Source organism: Thunnus albacares, chromosome 13 (assembly GCF_914725855.1).
Source record: "Thunnus albacares chromosome 13, fThuAlb1.1, whole genome shotgun sequence".
Classification (NCBI taxonomy): Eukaryota; Metazoa; Chordata; class Actinopteri; order Scombriformes; family Scombridae; genus Thunnus; species Thunnus albacares.
The window spans coordinates 12,098,365-12,118,740 of NC_058118.1; the positions used below are offsets into that span (position 1 = coordinate 12,098,365).

At 39.9% G+C, this 20,376-nt stretch overlaps 1 protein-coding gene across 2 annotated transcripts in view; it reads right to left on the bottom strand.

Annotated features, from left to right (window-relative positions):
• ephb4a (eph receptor B4a) overlaps positions 1–13,807 on the bottom strand; it is a 35,088-nt gene extending 21,281 nt beyond the window's left edge. For both annotated transcript variants that reach the window (XM_044369973.1, XM_044369972.1), the window contains exon 1: positions 12,804–13,807. In XM_044369973.1, coding sequence (XP_044225908.1) covers positions 12,804–12,882 — 79 coding nt within the window. In that variant the 5' untranslated portion in view covers positions 12,883–13,807. The remainder of the gene's footprint in view (positions 1–12,803) is intronic.
• Between the last annotated feature and the right edge of the window lie 6,569 nt (positions 13,808–20,376).

Sequence of the window (20,376 nt, forward strand, 5' to 3'; positions counted from 1 at the left end):
ATAATTCTCTACTTTTGTGTTAATTTCTTCGTCACATGCCCTTTCCCTCCATATTTTCCACTTTCTCTGTGGCTCCAGAGTGCGATAGGGGAAATTATAGGCCTATGAACAATTGCTCTGCTTCAGCTACAATTCGACCTCATTTTAATTAAAGAAACAGAGTGCCAATTACCCTCGTACACCTACAGAAATAGAGACAGAGGGAAAGAACAGTGATAATGAAAAAGAGGAATGAAAGTAGGAGAGGAGATGTGAGAGGGTTTGGGATTTCCAGATGACAAATGTATAAAAACTAGATGGGCTTATAAGTGTGTTTGCTAGTATTAGTGCTATGTTCATCAGGCCTCTTGCTGACAGTGTCTAAAAAAGAAATTCCCGAAGCGCGTGGTCGGCTAACCCAAGGCCATCAGGCTGATAACATCTTGGTGTCATTATACTGTTTTTCTGTACACTCAATACTTTTTCCATCCATATCACATGATCAATCATACATCTGATCTTCCCAACATACAATGATACCATTCACATGTACCACATAAAAACAAACACTGACAATAGCTTTGTGTCACTGAAATAAATGATTGTGTTTTCTTTTTCATAAAGTAATTTAATAACATACTGCACGAGAAACAAAAATGTAATAAATTATACATTGCTACACACAGGAATTACTGCTTGAATAAATAACATTTGTTTGGTGGTCTGGGACTGAAAATTGCTCTCTTCCAAAGTTGACATGAAGGTTTTGTCCTGTTTCCTGAAGTAGTGAAGTTATTGTGAAGTGAAGTAGGAGGGTTATTGTTCTCCAGGTATTACTCAGTACCACAGGTTTTTCAGGGGACACTGCTAGCACATGTTTTATATTTTAGAAAGCTAATTCCCTGAAATCAGGCACTCTTATGGGATGTTGTGGTGCCTCAGACGATTAGATACATCAGTGTTTCACATTTGGAATTGAAGGAATAGTTTGACATTTTAGGGAAATATATTTGCTTTCTTGCCCACTTAGATGAAAGGATACATGTCTGTGCGGGTAGCTTAGCTAACAAACAAAGACTAGAAACAGGGGGAACGGTTAGCCTGAGTCTGTCCAAAGCTAAAAAGAAATTAAAAAAAAACACCTATCAGCACCACTTAAGTTCAACAATTCATACATTACATCTTGTTTGTTAAATCTATACATCTTAAATGTAAAGAGTCTTTGAGAGTCTTAAAGTCTTTGTGCTGAATTAAGCTAACCGGCTGCTAGCGGTAGCTTCATATTTATCCTACAGTCACAAGAGTGGTATTCTCTAACTTCTCTAACTCCTGGTAAGAAAGCAATTAAGCGTATTTCCCAAAATGTAGAACTATTCCTTTAAAAAAAACTTTAATTTTGATCTTTTTCTTTCCATATCAATATTAGCAGATGTTTTAGAGTGAGGCCATAGTCACACTGCTAACTACAGGTAAAATGAACGAGGCTGTCTGTGTTAACATTAGTTTGATGAATTATAGCTGTTTCAACAGTTTTGTTTGTTAGACTATCCAAATTATTCCTCTGCAGAAGATTACCACACTCACACATCATATGGTAGGAGCGATAGTCCTCCAGGTTTTATTGACCACATGTTACAAAGAATATCGCTAGTTAATCTTTAAAAATGCTACTTTTGGATGTCTTTGGCACTTAGGTTATCTACCATAGTTTACCTCATGTTTCAGCTTTCCAGTCTTGTTTTTGCATGTGCATGTTGGCGTGTGCACGTGAAGAAACCTATGTACTGAATGTGTGTGTGTAAAACGTGTTTGTGTGTCTTTGACAGAGTTGTGTCTAGTGAGATTAAACCTCAGCTTCCTGTAGTTCATGTCCCCTTCCTGTCTCCCAGTCTGGTGGGGGCCAGCCGCCGACATGCACAGAAGCCGAGCGGGACGCTGTTTAACTACTCATCTACTGTATAACAAAAGCCTTCTGCGGCACGTGTGGATGGGCTCAGCTATTTTAACTGCATGTGACTGCATGAAATTGATGGAGTAGAGAGATGAAAAGAGCGAGGTTGAGATGAAAGAAAGGTGTTAATGTTTGACACTTTTTTTTTTTTTTTAACTTTCTTGTCTGTAGGGACGCATATCAATAGGTGTTGTGGTTGGTTTCTGTCCCAGGACAGGATGTGACCCAGTTAGGAAGGGAAACTTCATAACTGGACAGAAACCAAAGATGCTACTAGAGAGGATCGACGCTGCTGTGAATCAAAATGATTGAAGCACCGAGGATTAAGTGCAGGTCTACGATACCTGACCTCTGAATGTTTTGGCTCGGATCCACACTGTAATCAGAGAGTCAATGGACAAAAACATTACATGAATCATCTGTTCTCACCGTTACTGGAAGCCTAGTAGAGGATGTGTGTCTGAGTTCACGGTGGAGAGATTTTAAGAGAGGTCGGATGACTTTTCATCCTTTAAATTCATTACAACGCTGAAATTGGATTTCTAACTGCCTTTTTAATGTTTTCTCATATCTGCTGATTGTTAAATATGAATACATGTGTGGAAAGGACTTAACAAAAAATTCTCTGGTATTGGAACAAAAAAAAACAAATGTTTATTAATGCAGGTAGAAGCATCCAAAAGGTGCATCTATGATTCATTGCTATTCCATTTAAATTAATTGTGGTGGAGTGGAAGGAAAAACCGTTGCATTATTCAAGTCACACAAGTTCAAAGTGAATATTTACTTTAATCACAGTGGTATAAAAAGTTCGGACCCTCACATAAAATGAGAGGTTAACAGAAAGTTAAGAGGATATGAGACATCAACTTGGTTCTGCGCCTTTTATCACTTCCCACAAGTAATGAGTTTTGACCTGTGGTGTCAACTGCTGAACAGCACTTGTGCGTCTTGGACTCAAACAGCCTTTTTTTCCTTTAGACAAACAAAATTCTCACAGCTCTGGAGGCCAAAGATATTCCCAAGGAGACTTCTGCACTCGATGAAAAAATAACATTATCTACAGATTTATCTATGACTGTTTGAAAATAGATTACAGTGTTATTACAGGGGATGTTTGCTGATGGACATCTGTGTACGACAGGTGCCAATTAATTCTGGAAAGGAGAAGAGAAAGCAATAGATTTTTTAAGATTTAATCACCAACATAATAGAAGGAAGGAAAAAGTTTCTCCTGTGTTTTTCTTATTTATTTTCTGGTCAAATTGTTAATTCAGCTCTAAATGGGAACATTTGAGAACTTAATGCATAATTCCCTGAACTATCTTCCTCAAATTGCCTTACTTTACAGCATATTTCTGTCTCTTTGGAATATCGATCTGCTACTCAGTGAATTCACCTCCTGCTATTTCCAATTATGGGCACCACTTTCTCAAGCCCTCTTCAAAAATAACCCAACTCTGTGAAAAACTGAGAGGCTTCTTGAGAACATTGTTGCAGGCTAAACCAACTCCCTGGTGGCTTCCTGATACAGAATCATATACGAGGAAGAATGAATTACAAAGGAAATGTTAAAAAGCCCCCTTTTTTTAAAAAATCATTATATTTTGGGAGGGTGTGCTGCACTTTTCAAAGCCCTCTGCATTTCCTCAAGCCATGCCACTTTTTAAATAAAGAATAATGTGCAGTAAAAAAAAAAAGAGGCAACACTTGGGATGATACCCAAATTAGAAAATAGACAAACCATTGGTGTTTGATCTATAGATTTGGGGGGCAGACAATCAGATTTTTCATTTCCACTGTAACCTGGAGACTAATTTTGTCTTGAAGCTCCACATTTTTTCCCTTTTAAACCAAACTCTCCACTGAGATTCTTCTTTGTGTATCTTTCCTTTGTTCTTGTTTATAATTACTGTCTACCTTCCCTGCTCTTCCAATATTTCTTTTACCTCCAATTGTAATCTCGGATGACAATTATCAAAAGCCACATGCTTCTACCTCTACTGTTAAATTGACTGCATGTTGTTGTCAACGGCAGAAAGCAGGACTGTCTGATGTACAATGCTCCTTTTGTGTGTGAACCAATTACAATGCGTTTCTAGCAAAACAGGATTTAAACATAAGATTTAAACAATATTGGTGGTTATGTGACAACAGTCACATTACGTCAAAAACAATGTTAAGCTGCTATGTGAAAGTGACATGTGCAGGAAGGACTTTTATATTGACAATCAAGGTATTTATTTACTTTTTCTTAAAGCATTTCTGGCATTTTTGCCTTTAATTGTTAGCTAAACTAAGCTAGCTAAGCTACATTTAATAAATACACAAAGTTTGTATACCAATATTCAACATTTTCAGTATTTAATTTAATGCCTTATACAAACCCTGCCTGCTGCTGTAGATAGAAGGAGGAAAGTTCTTTAAAATGTGGGTCACTTGTATTGATTAGTGTAGCCGGCACATTTTTATTAATCATTATATACAAGTGATACTGCTGGCGCCTCACTGAATTAAGGAAACATTACCAGAGGATTACTTTCTTTCATTTAATTGGCAAAAAAAAACAACCTAACAAAAAACATATGCAGTTGTTGAGAGACAAGAAACGCCTTGTTCTCGTGAGAATGACACATCTTTTAATCTTTAAAACTCATGCTGTAACCTCTTCTCAGCTTAAAAAATGTTCTTTTCAAAAGACCTTGATGCTTCAGGGTTGAAAGGCAAGTGCTTTAGTAAACAGATGTGTGCTGCACAGTACATTTAAGCACTTTGGTCTTTTAAAAGACCATTTCTGTGATGACGGTCTTTACAGATACGCTTTTGGTAAAAAGGTTTCACTTTGTTAGATGCTGTCAAAGGTGACAGCTCGTACGACTGCGGAGTAAAAGAGAAACCGAGCTTAACAAGACTCAAAGCCATATTCATCTACTTGATAAAGTGTTTATATTGGGGAAATGACACTGCGCATTGATTCATCGTCTAGGTGATGTGCCAGTCAGCATTAGAGCAGGCAGTCTAAATCCAGAGATCAGGGTTGGCAGAAGAAAGCACCATGTTTTCATGCTTGACTGCAAACAGACAAACGTAACAAATGTGGAGACAAAATGTTATTATATAATAGAAAAATGAAAAGCTCATCTTTTAATTTATTGTCAATACATCAGTGTTTTTACCACAACACTGTCTACAAGGCGCCAAGATCCTAATGAACCGAATTCAGGTCTGACAACTTTAAACAGACACTTTGCTGTTTATACCTGGGAGCTATCACACATCATCACAGTGTGGTTCGTGCTCTCTCCAAACCAACTAGCCTAAAGTTGCTAATATCTTCATAGACAGCTTGAAGGCAGCTGATCGTCTGGTGGGAAGCTTTATGTCATCGCTGCGAAAGCACCATGAAGTGCAGGCTATGTGCTTGTTTTCAAACACTTTCTCAATCTCTCAAGAAGATATTTATCCTCTTGTCTTCCTCTCTGTCCATGGGGAGTCCTGAGGTCAGGGTCAGTTATAGACTGGCACCCCTGCAGGTTGGACACTTTGGAGTCATGCAGTGCTGAAATCTGGGATGATCTTCCTAACCAGCAGGAGACTCTGCTACCCCCGTATTTGCTGTGTCCTCCGATAATTAGACCAGATAGTTACACTTACAGAGCTAGAAATCAATTATTAGCATGTTTATGTCATTCAATCATGAATACAAAGCACTCCAAGCGTTCACCTACAGCAATGACATATTATCCTCTATAGCAAAATGAACTCCCATTTGAGAAAAAAAAAAACCTGGAAATATGAACTTTTATAAAATAATATATAACAAGGGACCTATCTATTTCAAATCTGGCTTGATGAAGGACCCACATAGCTCCATCTGCTGCAGTGATGCATCTACCAAACTCCATGAGCCCCAAAAATGTCTATTTCTGTACTTAAAACAGAGTTTTTATCAAAGCTTTTAATAAAGCAGAATGTAAAATTAATTTTGGGAGAAAGAAAAAAAAAAATCTTGCTGAAGAAAACGCGCACACACACACACATAGCTTCCAGTGACTAATCTGCTGTGGGAGGTGGACAGCTTGAAGCTAACAGTACAGACTCCAGTTAAATAAACCATCTAAGGATTGACACATCTAAGTAGAGATACAAGAGAACAGACTCTCTGTGAGAATCCTCCCTTTTATTCCGACACGTCACGCTTTTTCATATTCAAACAACAACAGACACGCTGAGAGCTAGCTCTCTTCATCATGTCTATGCGTTGCTCCAACAAGCCGGCGACTGGGAGTTTGTGTGGCGGTGACCGATATCTGGGATAAAGATAGACTCTTCTTTGGATGTGAAGCCATTTGTTAGAGTACAAAGAGCATCATTTTTCCTTCCTCAGCCAGCCATATTATGTCTTCCGCAGGGGGTGAATTCAGTAGTTTACAAACTGTTTGAATTTCAAAAACCACACTTTTGTCCAATCTTAGAAAAACGGACAGAGTTTAATAGTACAGAGAATCTTCCTAATGACTGGATGGGATTGGGAGGAGATCAGTTATCATTGAAGCAGTGGTGATATATAAGAACATGAGCAAAGGCTTAAAGTGAATTTTTTGCGCAGCTACCCTTAAAAAAAGGAGGTATCAAGCTGCCAAAAAAAGGTGTTTAATGCTTCTTCAACTGAACTGACCCACTCCTTTTTGGAGCATGACTCCCTCTTAAAGCTCTTAGCTGTGTGCAAGCTGTAGGAGGGCAGCTAGCGCACAGGAATGTCTCTGTTATGCCGTATATAGCAGAGCCCACTCGGTTCAGTGTGGTATATGAAAGCAGGCCCTGGGAGACATACTGACACAGTGTGCATTCATGAAGGTGGAAGGCAAACATGCACATGTTCTTTAGCTTGATGTCGAACCGAGCCAATTGCATTTTACCTTTAAAACGAGCATATCAAACACGAGATGTAGGTCAACCTGTGACGCAGGGTGGAAAATATCCCAGACTCAAATCGAATCAAGTCTACTGATGGTGCACGCTTCAGAAACGTTTTTTTTTTTTTTTTTTACATCAAGGTTGCTTTTTTTAATCAATTCTTGCACATCCTGCCTCAGACGTCTCACCAGCCTAGTGTCCCCCCCCCCCCCCCACCCCCCCCCACTCAACATTCAATTCTATTTTTGAATGCAATGGCGAAAACATCAGACGACATAGCACAACAATGGCATGTAGAGGCGCCTCACAAAAGGATGTCTCCAGTACAATGCTCAGTATACATCAAATTACAGCTATGATGAAGATAAATGAGAAAGATGGACATGAGATAAACAGCTCCTTCTTAGCTGTCTTCTAATTAAAGGCCTTTTTAATCTCTTTGCTATAATCACATATTCAGCCCATCACATATATATCTCACATATCTGGCCCCCAGGTGTGCGTGATTACAAAATGCAAATAGGCAATATACATACTTTGCTCATTATGCGGCGTGCAGATGTGCACATACTCCTTGCCCTCACTGCACTTGCTCTTTCTATTTCGTTGACTCATGCCGCTCTTCCCATCTCTCCTTGACTCACTTCAAAGAGAACCCCCATCCCTCTAAAAGTGCCATTCTCCTTGGTGCTTATGGCTGATAGGCTGTGGCCTCATTCCCTCTCTGCTGCAGCCTGTCCCCATTGTGTCCCACTCTCAGAGAGCAGCGTGTGGGTGGAGGACAGACTGGCTCTCGAAAGTGAATGCCTGACATGGATGTATGGGCTGGGGGTGTATCCTCTCACTGAGCTAAACTATCATCCACCTGCAATTCCCGGCTGCCATATGCATCCTTTTTTTTTCGTAGAGGGGAAACGGGAGAGAGGGAGAGAGACATGGACTGAGAGTACTTGTGGCACTCGGATGCCTATTTAACTCTTGAGGAAGCTAATCATCGGATTGAGGTACTGAGGATGATGGGCTACAGGCTTTCAGAGAGGGGGGAGGTTGCTTTAAATGCAAATCCCTTTCTTATAAAAATCAGTTCCGTTTAAAAGGATTTCTGGGAAACGATCCACATTTCCACGGCAGGGGAGACAGTCAGCAAGAGAAAACAGCATAGCACCAGTCAAACATCAAGGAGACAGAGGACGTGGAAAGAGTAGCAAAAGAAAAGGCTACATGTCTGTGAAAGAAGGGATTGAGGCTCAAGTAAGGCCTCTTGGATAAAAAAAAAAAACCATCCTTCCTGCATTTACTGATTTGCGACACTAAGTGAGTTTAAGTTTAGATTGTGAGGCATTATGCTATTCATCATATTGTATACAAAAGGCAAGAATGCCTCCCTTTTTTGATTGTTTTCACGAGGTTGATGTCAATGCCTTTCACCTAAAAGCAGTCTACTATAAGCAGATTACATTAATGACTTTTGTTTAATTCCATTTAAATAAGCCTGTTACACGTCATTTATCTGACTGGATATGAGCAACTGGTGAGTGTTGCTGTATTTGTTTAAGGCTATATATGTTTTTTTTTTCCTGTTATATTAAATAGCGCTTTAACTAACAATTATTTTTCATATTGATTAAACCGCTGTTCATTTTCTCGATAAGTCTTATGAGAAGTTTTAAAAAATAGTTTAAAAATGGCATTCACAATTTTTTTCAAGGTCCAGGGTCCTTGGTGATGTCTTAAATTTTCTTGCACCGCCATGTTTCTACAGTAGCCCAGAATAGACAAAGTTAAACACTGGCTCTAGAGAGGGTCTTTCACGTTTCAAGTTCCTCCGTAGGTTCTCCTACATGCTTGGGAGGGGAGGAGTATTCAGTTGGTTGAAATCTGCAACATCACTGCTAGATGCCACTAAATCCTACATACCGGTCCTTTAAATGTCATATATGAAAAGGAAATACAGCAAATCTTCACATTTTAGAAGCTGGAACCATCAAATATTTGACATTTTACTTTGAAAATTACAGAAACGACTCGATTATCAATTAATTGACTAATCATTACAGCTCTAATATCTTTTTTTTTTTTTTTTTTGGTTTTACGATACACTTTAAATTATTAACCACATCATGAAAACTGTCATTTATTACTAAGTTATCTCCCACTTTATCTCACATACTTTTTTTCCTGTGAGAGCTCCTTATCCAGAACGGAGGCTGCACGTGTGTCATTTCAAGTGCCAATCAAAAGATGTTAATGTCACCTCCTCCTCTGTGTAAGGATCACTTTGGTTTTGTGAAAGTGTGATATGGAACAAAACAGTGCTGCTGTGTTTAAAGTTTCTAACAGACAAAGATGACACTTCAACCCTTTCTTCCATCAACTCAAGCTAAAAAAGTGCTATCCAGGTTTTTCACCCTAACAACGAGACAGGCCCCCCCTTCTAAACAAATTACACTGGCAGCCGCACTCTCTTGTCATAAACTATGTGAAAAAATGACTTAGACGGAGGTAACAGCTGCAGTAACATACCGTATTGCAGAAGATACACTCCCCATCGCCAGTGCAAAGAAAGATGGATTTATGAAGCTGTTATAAACTACCAGCGCTAAGTATGAGCCTCACTGCCAAGAGCAAACAATTTTGCTGAAGAGAAAATAACTTGACAGCAATGTTCAAGAGACAATCACACGCCGACTCCCATTCCTCTGCCGCAGCTGAGCTACAGTCAAGCCGCATGTACGAATGGAACGAGAGCCTTATGGTGCATTTCACTGAGATTAACATTTCCTCTACACAAATCTGTCACTCCTCAGATGACCGCACGGGTCAAAACAACTTCAGGCACATAAAACTAGACAGAACAGAACAACTTTATCATCCGCAGGGGTGAGAAATTGTCTTATTTGTCTAGATGAGTGGCGACACGTTTGCATCACTTCTGACAAAAAAGCGCTGATATTATTAAAGCTCTGGATCTGAACCGGTGGAGGAGACTGCGGTGCTTTTGTGACTGGCTGCATCTTGAGAGAAATTGTATGTGCGAGGCATAAAAAAAAGGGGTGCCGGGAGAAAAACATAATGGATATTTTATAGGTTGAGTCTGAATGTGGGAGGATAAGAAACATTTATAGCTTGAATTTCTAAAGACATATATTTTTTAAATCATAGTAGGTCTATATTAGCGAGAATTGTTAAGACTGCTTAAAAAGTCTTTTCAGTTTAAGGCCTTGATTATACTTTTATGCAGGATGCATTTTTTATGTGCAAGGTTAGGCAGAGACAGCGTGGTTGTTTTTCTGTCTGTGTCTGCGTCCTCGTTACTAATTTCCAGCCAAAGCTTGTTATTAATTTCTAGCCAAAGTAATTATCTGATCAAGGGGTCTTTGTTTTAATCTTCTCGGAGACAGAAGGAAGAGCGATCCACGCGCTGAACGAGCTAGTGGTGTGTGTAAGTGAGTCATTTATCCTTTAGTTGGAAAAGGAGGAGAGATTTGGCAGCAGTGAGCTTCATCTGCCCTCCCATCAGTTCATTACAGAATTCCCTACTACGTGGAGAACAAGGTAGAGGATGATCCAGAGTGTGCTGGCAAAGGAGCGGGCCATTACCCAAGACATGAAAACCAGACATCTTGTTCACACTTGGCAAGACACAGATGCTCTGAAGTCGGTCGACAAAGCGCCACAACCCCCTCAGCTCCCGTCTACATCCCCATCTTCCGCACCGTGCCTGTGCTGCACCTGTTTGGAACCGGCACCTTGTAAACATCAGCGAGGGGTGGGGGGAGGGGGAAGGGGGGGGGGGACCGAGCCAAGTCAACACAGACAAATCTTGAGTTTCTAAAGGGGCATGTTTAAAAATTCTGCCACCAAAAACCAGCTTGACATCGCCTCCCACGTAGATTTGAGGCTCAGCGTCTCCTACGTGCCACAGAAAAAGACTAAAACTCTGTGAGATTAGTTTAGTCCAGCTGTGGAAACCTGTAGCTCCAGCTGCAGAATAAGCTACAGTTCTTCTAATGGCCTGATCCCTGCCTCTCAAAAAAAAAAAAAAAAAAAAAAACTCTGACCAAAATTAAGTGTCTGGGAAAATCCCAGACTTCTCTTTTGCAATGCAAAGTCAACAACATTTTTCCTGGAAGAATTCAAACTCTCGGTATCTGTGGTAATTTAACATTTCTTGAATGTTTGTATATTCGCAATCGGCCAATCAAAGCACCCTCACACCATGGGTGACGCCACATACGCTTCATCCATGTGTTTCTACAGTTCATAGCAGAAGTCATAAGTGCCTTCCCCTCTAAGAAAGGGCATTTAATACCAGCGGATACAAAGCAACCAGCCTCAAACCAGAGGCAGCTGACAGATTTGTGTTCCTGCCAAAGAATATGTGAAGTCATGCATGTTCGTGGCGTTCTTGTTTACAACCAGTACTGATTGGAATGAACAAACTTGGGAAATGTTTTATTGTTTAAGCGCTCATTGTTTTCATAGCTGCAGAGTACCCACCTAATGCAGCAGTAAACACTGGGAATTAGTCAGAGAACTGGCTGCTGTCTCAACGTTTTCTTTTATGACAGACGACAATAGAGTCGGATTTGGTCATATATTCTTCATTTTCTCAATCTGACTTGTGAGGGTAAAAATCATCTACATCTAGAAATCATGAAGCCAAGCAATGAAGCCACATCATCTTGTGTGTAAGTTTATACACAGTATCAAGCAGAAAAGCCTGATGTAGAATAAAGAGCAGTCCTCCCAGGAGCACAACAGCATGCAGCCTAAAGAGCAACAAGGTATTTTTAAAATCCCTGCAGTTCAACAGCTCCTGCAGAAACCCAGTTGTGATCCTTTGATCCTCAGTAAACACAGGCCCATTATTTCCAAAGACCATTTTCTATCAAAGGTTTTTTACCAAAAGTTGTCTCAGCAGCATTCTCGACAAATTCAAATCAGCTTTCAGTTCACTCTGCAGCACTGAAATGCTCCTATTAATGTCACAAAAAAGACAGAGACGTGGCAGGAGATTAAAAGCTAAATAAACACCAAGAGACTCCGTCTCCCACTCCTGTAAATTATCCAGACACAGGCCGTGTTGTTATGCAGATGATGCCGAGCTATAATTTGAAACCATCGTTTTCTTTCATTATGCCAGATCATTTGAGGAGGTCTTATTTGATGATTTCTGGATAATTTGCCCGTTAATGTCACGTCTGCTCCCAGAAACCAATGTAAATTATGATCCAGATTATATATTTGCTGCAAAGCTTTTTCCACAAACTAAACGTAATCTAAAATCTAAAATACCTCATGTAGATGTCAATTTGCAGAAAGTACATCAGCTCTGTATCAGCCACAATTCACTGAATGTTTTAGTATTGACTTTAAGGTAAACTGGTTGGTGTTCCCTCAGGAAGATGCCTTGGAACCCTTTTGCTGACTTGAAACTGAACACGTCAAGTGTGCAGGTCTTAGAAAAGGCCTTCCTGAAGATATCAAGAGGAGGAAAACTGATGATTTTGTTACTTCTTTGGCAACCTTGTGAAAAAAAAAACTCTTTCAAGATAAACCCAGCAGTCTAGTGCCAGAGGTAAAGGGAAGAAAAGTCACATTTTTTAAAGCACATTTCCACAGAGACCTTTCCTATTGTATGCCTGTAACATACAGTACTTCTAATTAGTGAGATTGCAATCACATCCCTCTATGATATTTCTATGATGATTCCCCTCAGATTTAAAGTTTTTGTGAGGTGTTTGCATAGCATCCTTATAAACATTTCATGTGGTTTTACTGCACTCCCCTCAGGTAAAAGACAGGATGTAATACAGATTGGACCTCTAATTGAGCCCCGGAAACCACACACGCGCACACACACACACACACACACACACACACACACACACACACACACACAGATAAATAAAGATCTAGGCAGCATTTGAAGGAAAACTCCTCACAGACTCACCTTCCTCTGCAGAACCCAGGAGAGCCCAATCCAGGAAGATGCACCCCAGCAGGACAACGCTCCTGTATGTCAGCTCCATAATGTTGTCAGAAAATGGTGAAAAATGAACCGACTTCTGTCTTGCCTTGAATTAAAAATCAAGTGGCACCGGCGGCTCGGCTGTGCACTCACTGACCGCAAACCAGTCCGCATTTAAAGTGGACTTCAGTACAGAGAGCCTCACTCTGTGGTCAAAACGTTGTAGTGGAAATATACACTTAGGCTAAGTGCGGTTATCTAATAAAAATAAAAGCACAAGCAGTCAATTGTGAATAGAAGGCGCTGGCCAGACACAGCACATTCAATAACAAGTGTTAGTACTGAAGGTACAGACTGGGAACTTCTACCGGATTGTCTAACTTTGTGTTGTGGTGAAAGTCTACACAGAAAACAGCCAGAAACCAACCACAATGCTGCAACTCCTCTCCCACCTCCAGTCCTCTGTCAGCACATAGTTCAAACTTGTTGTATCATCGGCTTTAAAATCAGCTCTTTGTGCTCCACACGACTTCTCCCAAAATCTCCGCCTCACCTCGATGACTGGAGAAGGCTGAATCCGCAACCAGGGCACCTCACTGCATGTCTGTTAGTTACACAGATAATCCTCATTATCAGCCAGTTCATACCTTCCTCCACATCTTCTCGTCATGTTCGGCTAACAATCCGTCAGAGTGTATTTTTGTTTTGCCCCCTTTCTCCCCTCCATGCACCAGACTATTTGGGTGCTGGGGAGAAGAAGAAGAAAAAATCCACGAAAGGTGGTGATGGGGATACTGCGCGACAGGTCTAGCCTGGCCTGTTTTTACGGGGGAAAATGAGACTGAAACTGAGGGGAAAATGTCAAGTTAGTTCTCCGGGTAAGTCAGCAGAGTGAAAACACAGCGGGTATTAAAAGCTGTGTGCTGTAGTGTCTCGTAGAGCTGACTACGCTGCGCTGGTCACCGAGGACTTCATCACCGCAGCAAACCCGGAGTCGAATGGCAAGAACTAGCTCCGCCCACTCTCGTTTCCATAACAGCAGAGTCAATAGCACGCGATAAGATACAGGATTTCCGGAGATTGCCTTCAAGATAAAAACCCATATCACCAAATGTTTAGGAAGTAGTAAATACCCTAAATTCAGGACATTAAACCTGCAGTGCGGAACTTTTTCATATAAATGAACGTCCGTTACATTGAAGCCATTGTAAAACTAGGTCACACTATGCTGATTAAGTCTATCACCGCTAGATAAATCTCTCTGAATTTCACAGTATACAAAGGTTTTAAAACTGGTGTCAGTGGCGACTTTCCCGCACTGGCCAGATGAATGCATGCTGCCAATGTTTTATGGGCAGAACGTGCGCACCAGAGACTTCTGCCGGCTGAGCGGCCGATTTCCGGTTATCCCTCTGATAACTTGCATGAGGATATTGGTCAAATTCTATTAGTGAAACGAGTCATTTCGCGGGGGTTGCGTGACGTTCAAAACAATTTATCCACCGTTTTACAGATGCAACACAAGCGACAGAGTAGGCTACGGCGAAGCCTATAACATAAGCATGTGTTGACAGTGTTTTTGTTATTACTCTCAGTGTCAGACAATGGAGACAAAAGTCATGTACTCCAGCTTTAAGTTACCCTTTTGATTATATAGGCTATACACACTTGAATAATAGTTTGTGTTTGATATGGTTTTCACACAAAAAAAGTTCAGTTATCTTGTCAAAATCCTTAAAACGACATCTCCTCCTTCTCCCTCATTTAAAATTTAAGAATCTACAAATGTGCAAATGTGTTTCATCTCAGAAGTTTTCCTGCTGGTCACAATGTCTCCGATTTCCCTGAAAAGTCCATTCTCAGTCTTTGTGCACTGGAGGCTTCAAGTTTCCACATTGTCTTGTCTAAGTTGAATATTGGACCAGGATTGGCTTCCAAACTATTTGTGATGTCACAAATCATGCTCGGAGGCCCATACCTTAAAATTGGATTTTCCATGAGCACAGAGAAACTTCAGCAGATGAATGTGAAAACAAACTCTGCATATACATCATTCTGCACAGTGAAGCTCAAACATCCAACTGTAGGAACAAGAAGAAAAACATATTTTTGAGTGGAAGGGGACTTAAAATTAGCAAAGATAAGATGACTTTATTATTGCAGCAATACTGTGTAAAACAAGGTACAAAAATTGATTTATATTATAGATGAGGGAAGTAACATAACAAAACTTGAATACTTTATACAATACAAGCATCTACCATTCAACAAGAAGCAAGATAAATAAAAATAGAGGTATATACAACATCCATGCTGTAAATTGTTCCATACATTCACATGTTATCCCTTGGATTCATTGTCTTCTATATCCATAAATAAAATCAATCAATCAGTCAGTCTACATAATACATAATGTGAAAATTCCTGTGCCAGCCAAACAAGACAGCTTGGAAGGACACATGCTGTTTTGAGATCCTTTTCAGCCCATTGCTCATTTTTGTCCATGGTAGCTTTTCACACAAGCTCCATTGGAACACATCTGTCTCTGCTTCTGAAATCCTTCATACACACAGTTAATATATAGCACTGTAGGAAGGTTACTTATCCTTCAACCTGTTTTCTGATAACATCGGTCTCTACCTTAGGTTCTCTTCCTTATCACCTCCAACAGTAAACCTAAGTACAGTTCCCGTTCGCTGAGCCGATCTTCACTGACCATAGATCTAATCAATAGTTCTTCTTATTATCTCATCGTGTTTAGTTCAAATGTACCTCTCTCATTCCTTTTCACATGAAGTATGGTAAGGTTAAAAACAGTAAGCAAAGGAAAGACTTATGATTTTATTTTGACAACGAATTCTCACAACTTCCGGTATTATCTAGGCTGTTTCTGACTGTCTTGACTTCAAAACAACAATTAAGTCCGTCCTATCTACAAGTACTATCAGTGCAGTCCCCATGAGTTGGCCCGATTTAATTGGTGGGGCAAACAACCTGATTGTGTACCCAAAATACATCTTTATTAGAAACATGTAATTTGAGGATTCATCTATTAATAGCTGCTGAGAAGCACCCATGAAGTATATACAGGCCTTCAAGGACACTTCAGCAGGGCTGATAACTTCTGACCCAGGGGATTTAAATGGTCTCAAGTTAAGGTCAACAAAGCTGGAGTCTGTTAAATGCAGATAGACCAACTAGTACAACACCTGACTCATGATGCAACCCTTCTGCCATATTGCTTTTGGCAGATAAGACTGTCTTGGCAGACATCTGTTTTCTTGCAGCCTGATGAAATAATATGGATGTTGCATAATTGAACCCTGTTAGCGTTACAAATTAGCCATCATGCATTTGTGCCACCTCACTGACAATTTTGAAACTTGTCTGTTTCATGACATCTCTCTCTCAAATGTGCTTATTTTTAACTATCCATATGAATACAGCATAATTCAATGAGAGCCATAACATTACCGATTCATTACATCAGTATTGCGGCATAGCCTGTTTTCTTATTTAATTAATGGGTGTCTTCGTCAAGGGGAACTGAATGGAATCACTTTTTGAAGAAGATCTGGGAAAGACAGCAGCATAAATAAGAGAAAATGCAAATTTTAAGTCTAAATGACAAAATGTAAATAAGACATTAGCAATTCAAGCTTACTAACAAGGCCGGACCAATGTTTAATTTTGGCGAGGCAAGATCAGTGTATCTTGTTTTCTGGGTTCAACTTGTGTTATTAAGATTTTTTCTAATGTCTATAATGGGTGAAATTCTTATTACATTCATTTCATCCATCCTATTGATGTTACCACTAGCTTGATTCAAAGTTATTCAACATAATACAAGCCCTACATGGTGCAATGCTGTATCTCCCAAAATAATACAGATCCCAGTAATAAACAAATCCCGAGAGAAGGATTCTGAAAAGTTACAGACTTTGATGAGTGGGATCAAATGATAGAAACAGCACAGCTAGGATTTGTCATTGTTTATCTGTGCTGCTTTGGTTTTCCTATCGTATTTGTGTCCTCAACTGCACTGCAAACATTGTATAGCCACAAATGATGATATGTAAAGTCAATAAGAAAAGTCTACGACTCATCCCAACTCTGTAACCATGCCTGTTGCACTCTTCTGTAACAACTGTCTTTTCTTCTTTCTTGTCTGTTCTTTTGTTCATATCTTAACGTATTATATAAGTGGATAGAAACTCAAAACAGCATGCATAAGGATGATGCTTATGGGCATTCAACTCACCAAAGCTGTCACATTTATTGTATGCCGTGCATGAAATTCTTCTTTATCAGCTTTGCTCCCACTTCCAGCAATAGCAAGCTGCAGTGGGAGCTTCAACAGGAAATAATTGTGAAACAAACGAGACTGAGAAATTTCCTCAGGAGGTTCAATTTTGCTTCTTCCCACTGAGTTTATAATATGTGGAATCTTTCAAATGTAAGGCAGAGGAGCTTTGGGATCCAAGTGAACTCCCAATGGGAAAAAACATGGTTATTTGCCAGCTTTTTGTGTACACTTTCCTTCTTCTGGCAGAGGCTGTGTTATCAGACATCTAAATGTATCCCAGTTTACTGATTGTTACACATCCTCGAAAGCCTGTAAGAAGGCACAACTTTGTGAGATTTGGTTTGGCTACTTTGGGGTTTTTTTCCTACCAGAAGAAGAAGAAGGAGTTGCATTAAGCAGAGAAGACCAAACACTTGGATTGAAAAAAATGTTAAAGCTGCTGAGACCTAGTTGATGGCATGCAGAGCCATGGTGTGGCTCTGGGGATGCAAAATTTAAATTTGTCCAATATTTTAACCAAATAAAATACCTGCAAAACCAATGACATTCCCATTAGCCTTGGCCATACCTTGCATGTAGTGCTAATTAGCAAATGTTAGCATACTAACACACTAAACTAGATGGTAAATTCAGTAAAAATTACACCTGGTGAATATGAACATGTTAGCATTGTCATGATAATATCAGCATTTAGCTACACTATGCCTGTCACACAGCTGCTATGGTTGTAGACTCTTGTTTCTCCTCACATAGCCTGCACATACATATACTTGTGTATATAAAGTTGTCCCTGGTTGCTTTAGTGTTTACCCATGTATTTTTCCATATTGCATCAAAGCTGGCATAAAAAACATTTAACAATATACTACTTGAACACCACAACTGGTAAAAAATACATAGTAGCATTCTCTTTGCGAAGCTTCTTGTTGAACAATGCAGCAGCTTCTTTCTTAACTCATCAAGGAATCACCAGATAGGCATTTTAACTTCAAAAGCTGTCACTTTCCCAGAGAAACAGTGAGAGAAGCACTCACTTTAATGTCCTCCAAAGTCTGCATGTTTGCAGTTATCTTGGTCAGCACAGTTTGCTCTTCCTTAAATGTGTATTCGGTATTTTAAGATACATCTATTATTATTTCAGTAGGCACATAGGTGTATTAGCCAAAGCGTTGGCATATTCCTGCACGCTATCATCTTAATTTTAGGACCATATGTCATCATTGCTACTACAAAATGAAAGTGTGAATTTGGCCCGGGTGACATTATAAGCCTTCATGGGCTAAGCTCTGCCCTTGCAGATGCAGCTTATAAAATGACACCAGTCGGCTGCGTGTTAAAATGGCTGTCATTTTTCCTGGTTGGCAAAACTGTGCAAAACCAAAATTGATGTCATTTGTCATTTTCAATTAATTTCCAGGCTGTTAAATATTAACTGCAGAAGGTAACATCCCTTTGAAGCCAACATGACCTGTTTTAATTAGCAGCATGGGCATAAGGGTGACATTTTTAAACAGGAGTCAATATGTCAAAAACACTTCTCACAATCCTTTTCATTTCATTCCCGCATAATTTCAGTATACAAATATCTTCTGTAGCAGGGTGGGCTACAGTTTGGTGTTTTTTGCCAGTTAATCATAGTAAGCCTTTGAGAGTCAGAAAAAGGCAGAAGAAGCCATTACATTTAATCCAACATCAATCTGACAGCTCTGGCACGACACCGCAGGGGTCTGTATTATCTTGGTCTACAAACTTAAGAAGGTAGCTCTTTTCAAACAGCATAAAGCAGCGTCTTAACAGCAGAACCCTGCACCACACCCTGCCGTGCACCAATCTGAGGATGAATCAGCCGATCTTCATGCAGTCAGTGAGATACATACAGATAAAGAGGAAAAAGTGACATCATCCAGCTTTACTAACAGAGCGCAAGACATAAACAAAAGTTATCCTGCACAAACAGTTTGATGGGTGCCAGCTGGGGCCTCACGGGTGGAGGAGGGAAAAGAGGGGACAAAGAATGGGTGAGTAAAAGACACAGCAGGCTGAAATGAATAATACAATATGAACATGGACAGGATCAGTGTTTGATCCTCTACTCCAGGCTGTAGCTGTCATGTTGGTGTTGGTGTCATGTTAAAGGTAACAAATGATGATGTCAGGCCTCCTGTGTGCAGCCAAAATGTTTGGTAGACTGATTGAAATGTCTTGTTGGAGTCTATGACTAACAGTTCCAGTTGCAGTTTTTGGAACCCCTAGATTTGGCAGGGCATAAAAACATGTTTTCTATACGCACATAACCATCCTGAATCTAAGAGATTTGCCTTGAAATAAAGAATTAAATCTGCACAGACAATATAGACATTTTGTAAAATGTGACAAGTATATGGGCCTATTTACTGAAAGCACTTAACGTGATCATCTTGAAGTCTGGGATGTGTACTGCAAGTCAGAATGAAGAAAGTAAAAACTTAGGGATGGCTGATGTGCCTTCAGGTCCGCTGATAATATTGCCTTTGAGTTGTGTGATAGCTTGGGTTGTACTGAAATGCGTCACCGGTTTCCTGTACAGAAGTGATGTTGCTTTGAAATCTTTGATATAATGCTCAGTTGAGTTTTTTTTTCCAACACTCACACGACACACACGTCAGCTGTTATTTCATCCAAATCCGGTCTTGTCTGGACCCCAGCAGCAAGGCACAAAGAGGTATTACTCTATTATCAGCCTATTGTGAAACAGGCTGCAAGTAATTGCCGGTGATACAGTAATAGGGCCGCACTCACAACGTGTAATGACATCATCTTGATCCTGCTAAGAGTTGTGAGATCGAACTGTTTGACACTTATCTCACTAATTTCACTCCGCCACCTTCCTCATTTCTTCATGTTTGGAGTGAAATTAGATTCTAATCACTGCCTCGATTTAATTATTCCATTCATTTCTCATTCCTCTTGAGTTAAAATGTACTACTGTCTTTCCTGGCAGTAAAGCAGGGTGGTTGCATGGATTGTCTGTATTCAGTCTGTGACATCTCAGGATCTTAAGTTTTTCAAAACATGAATCACTTTCATGATTAAAGAGAGGGTTTGCTCAGTGAGTCATTTACTTAATTAGGAGGACATTTCAGGTTTTAATTATAAGTAACTGCAATACTTTGCAGATTTTTCTACTAATCCATCTATCCAGCTTCTGTCTTGCCTGCGATCCAACTGTGCATTCAGCAGCTTCTGACTAATGCATTACATGGACTGCTA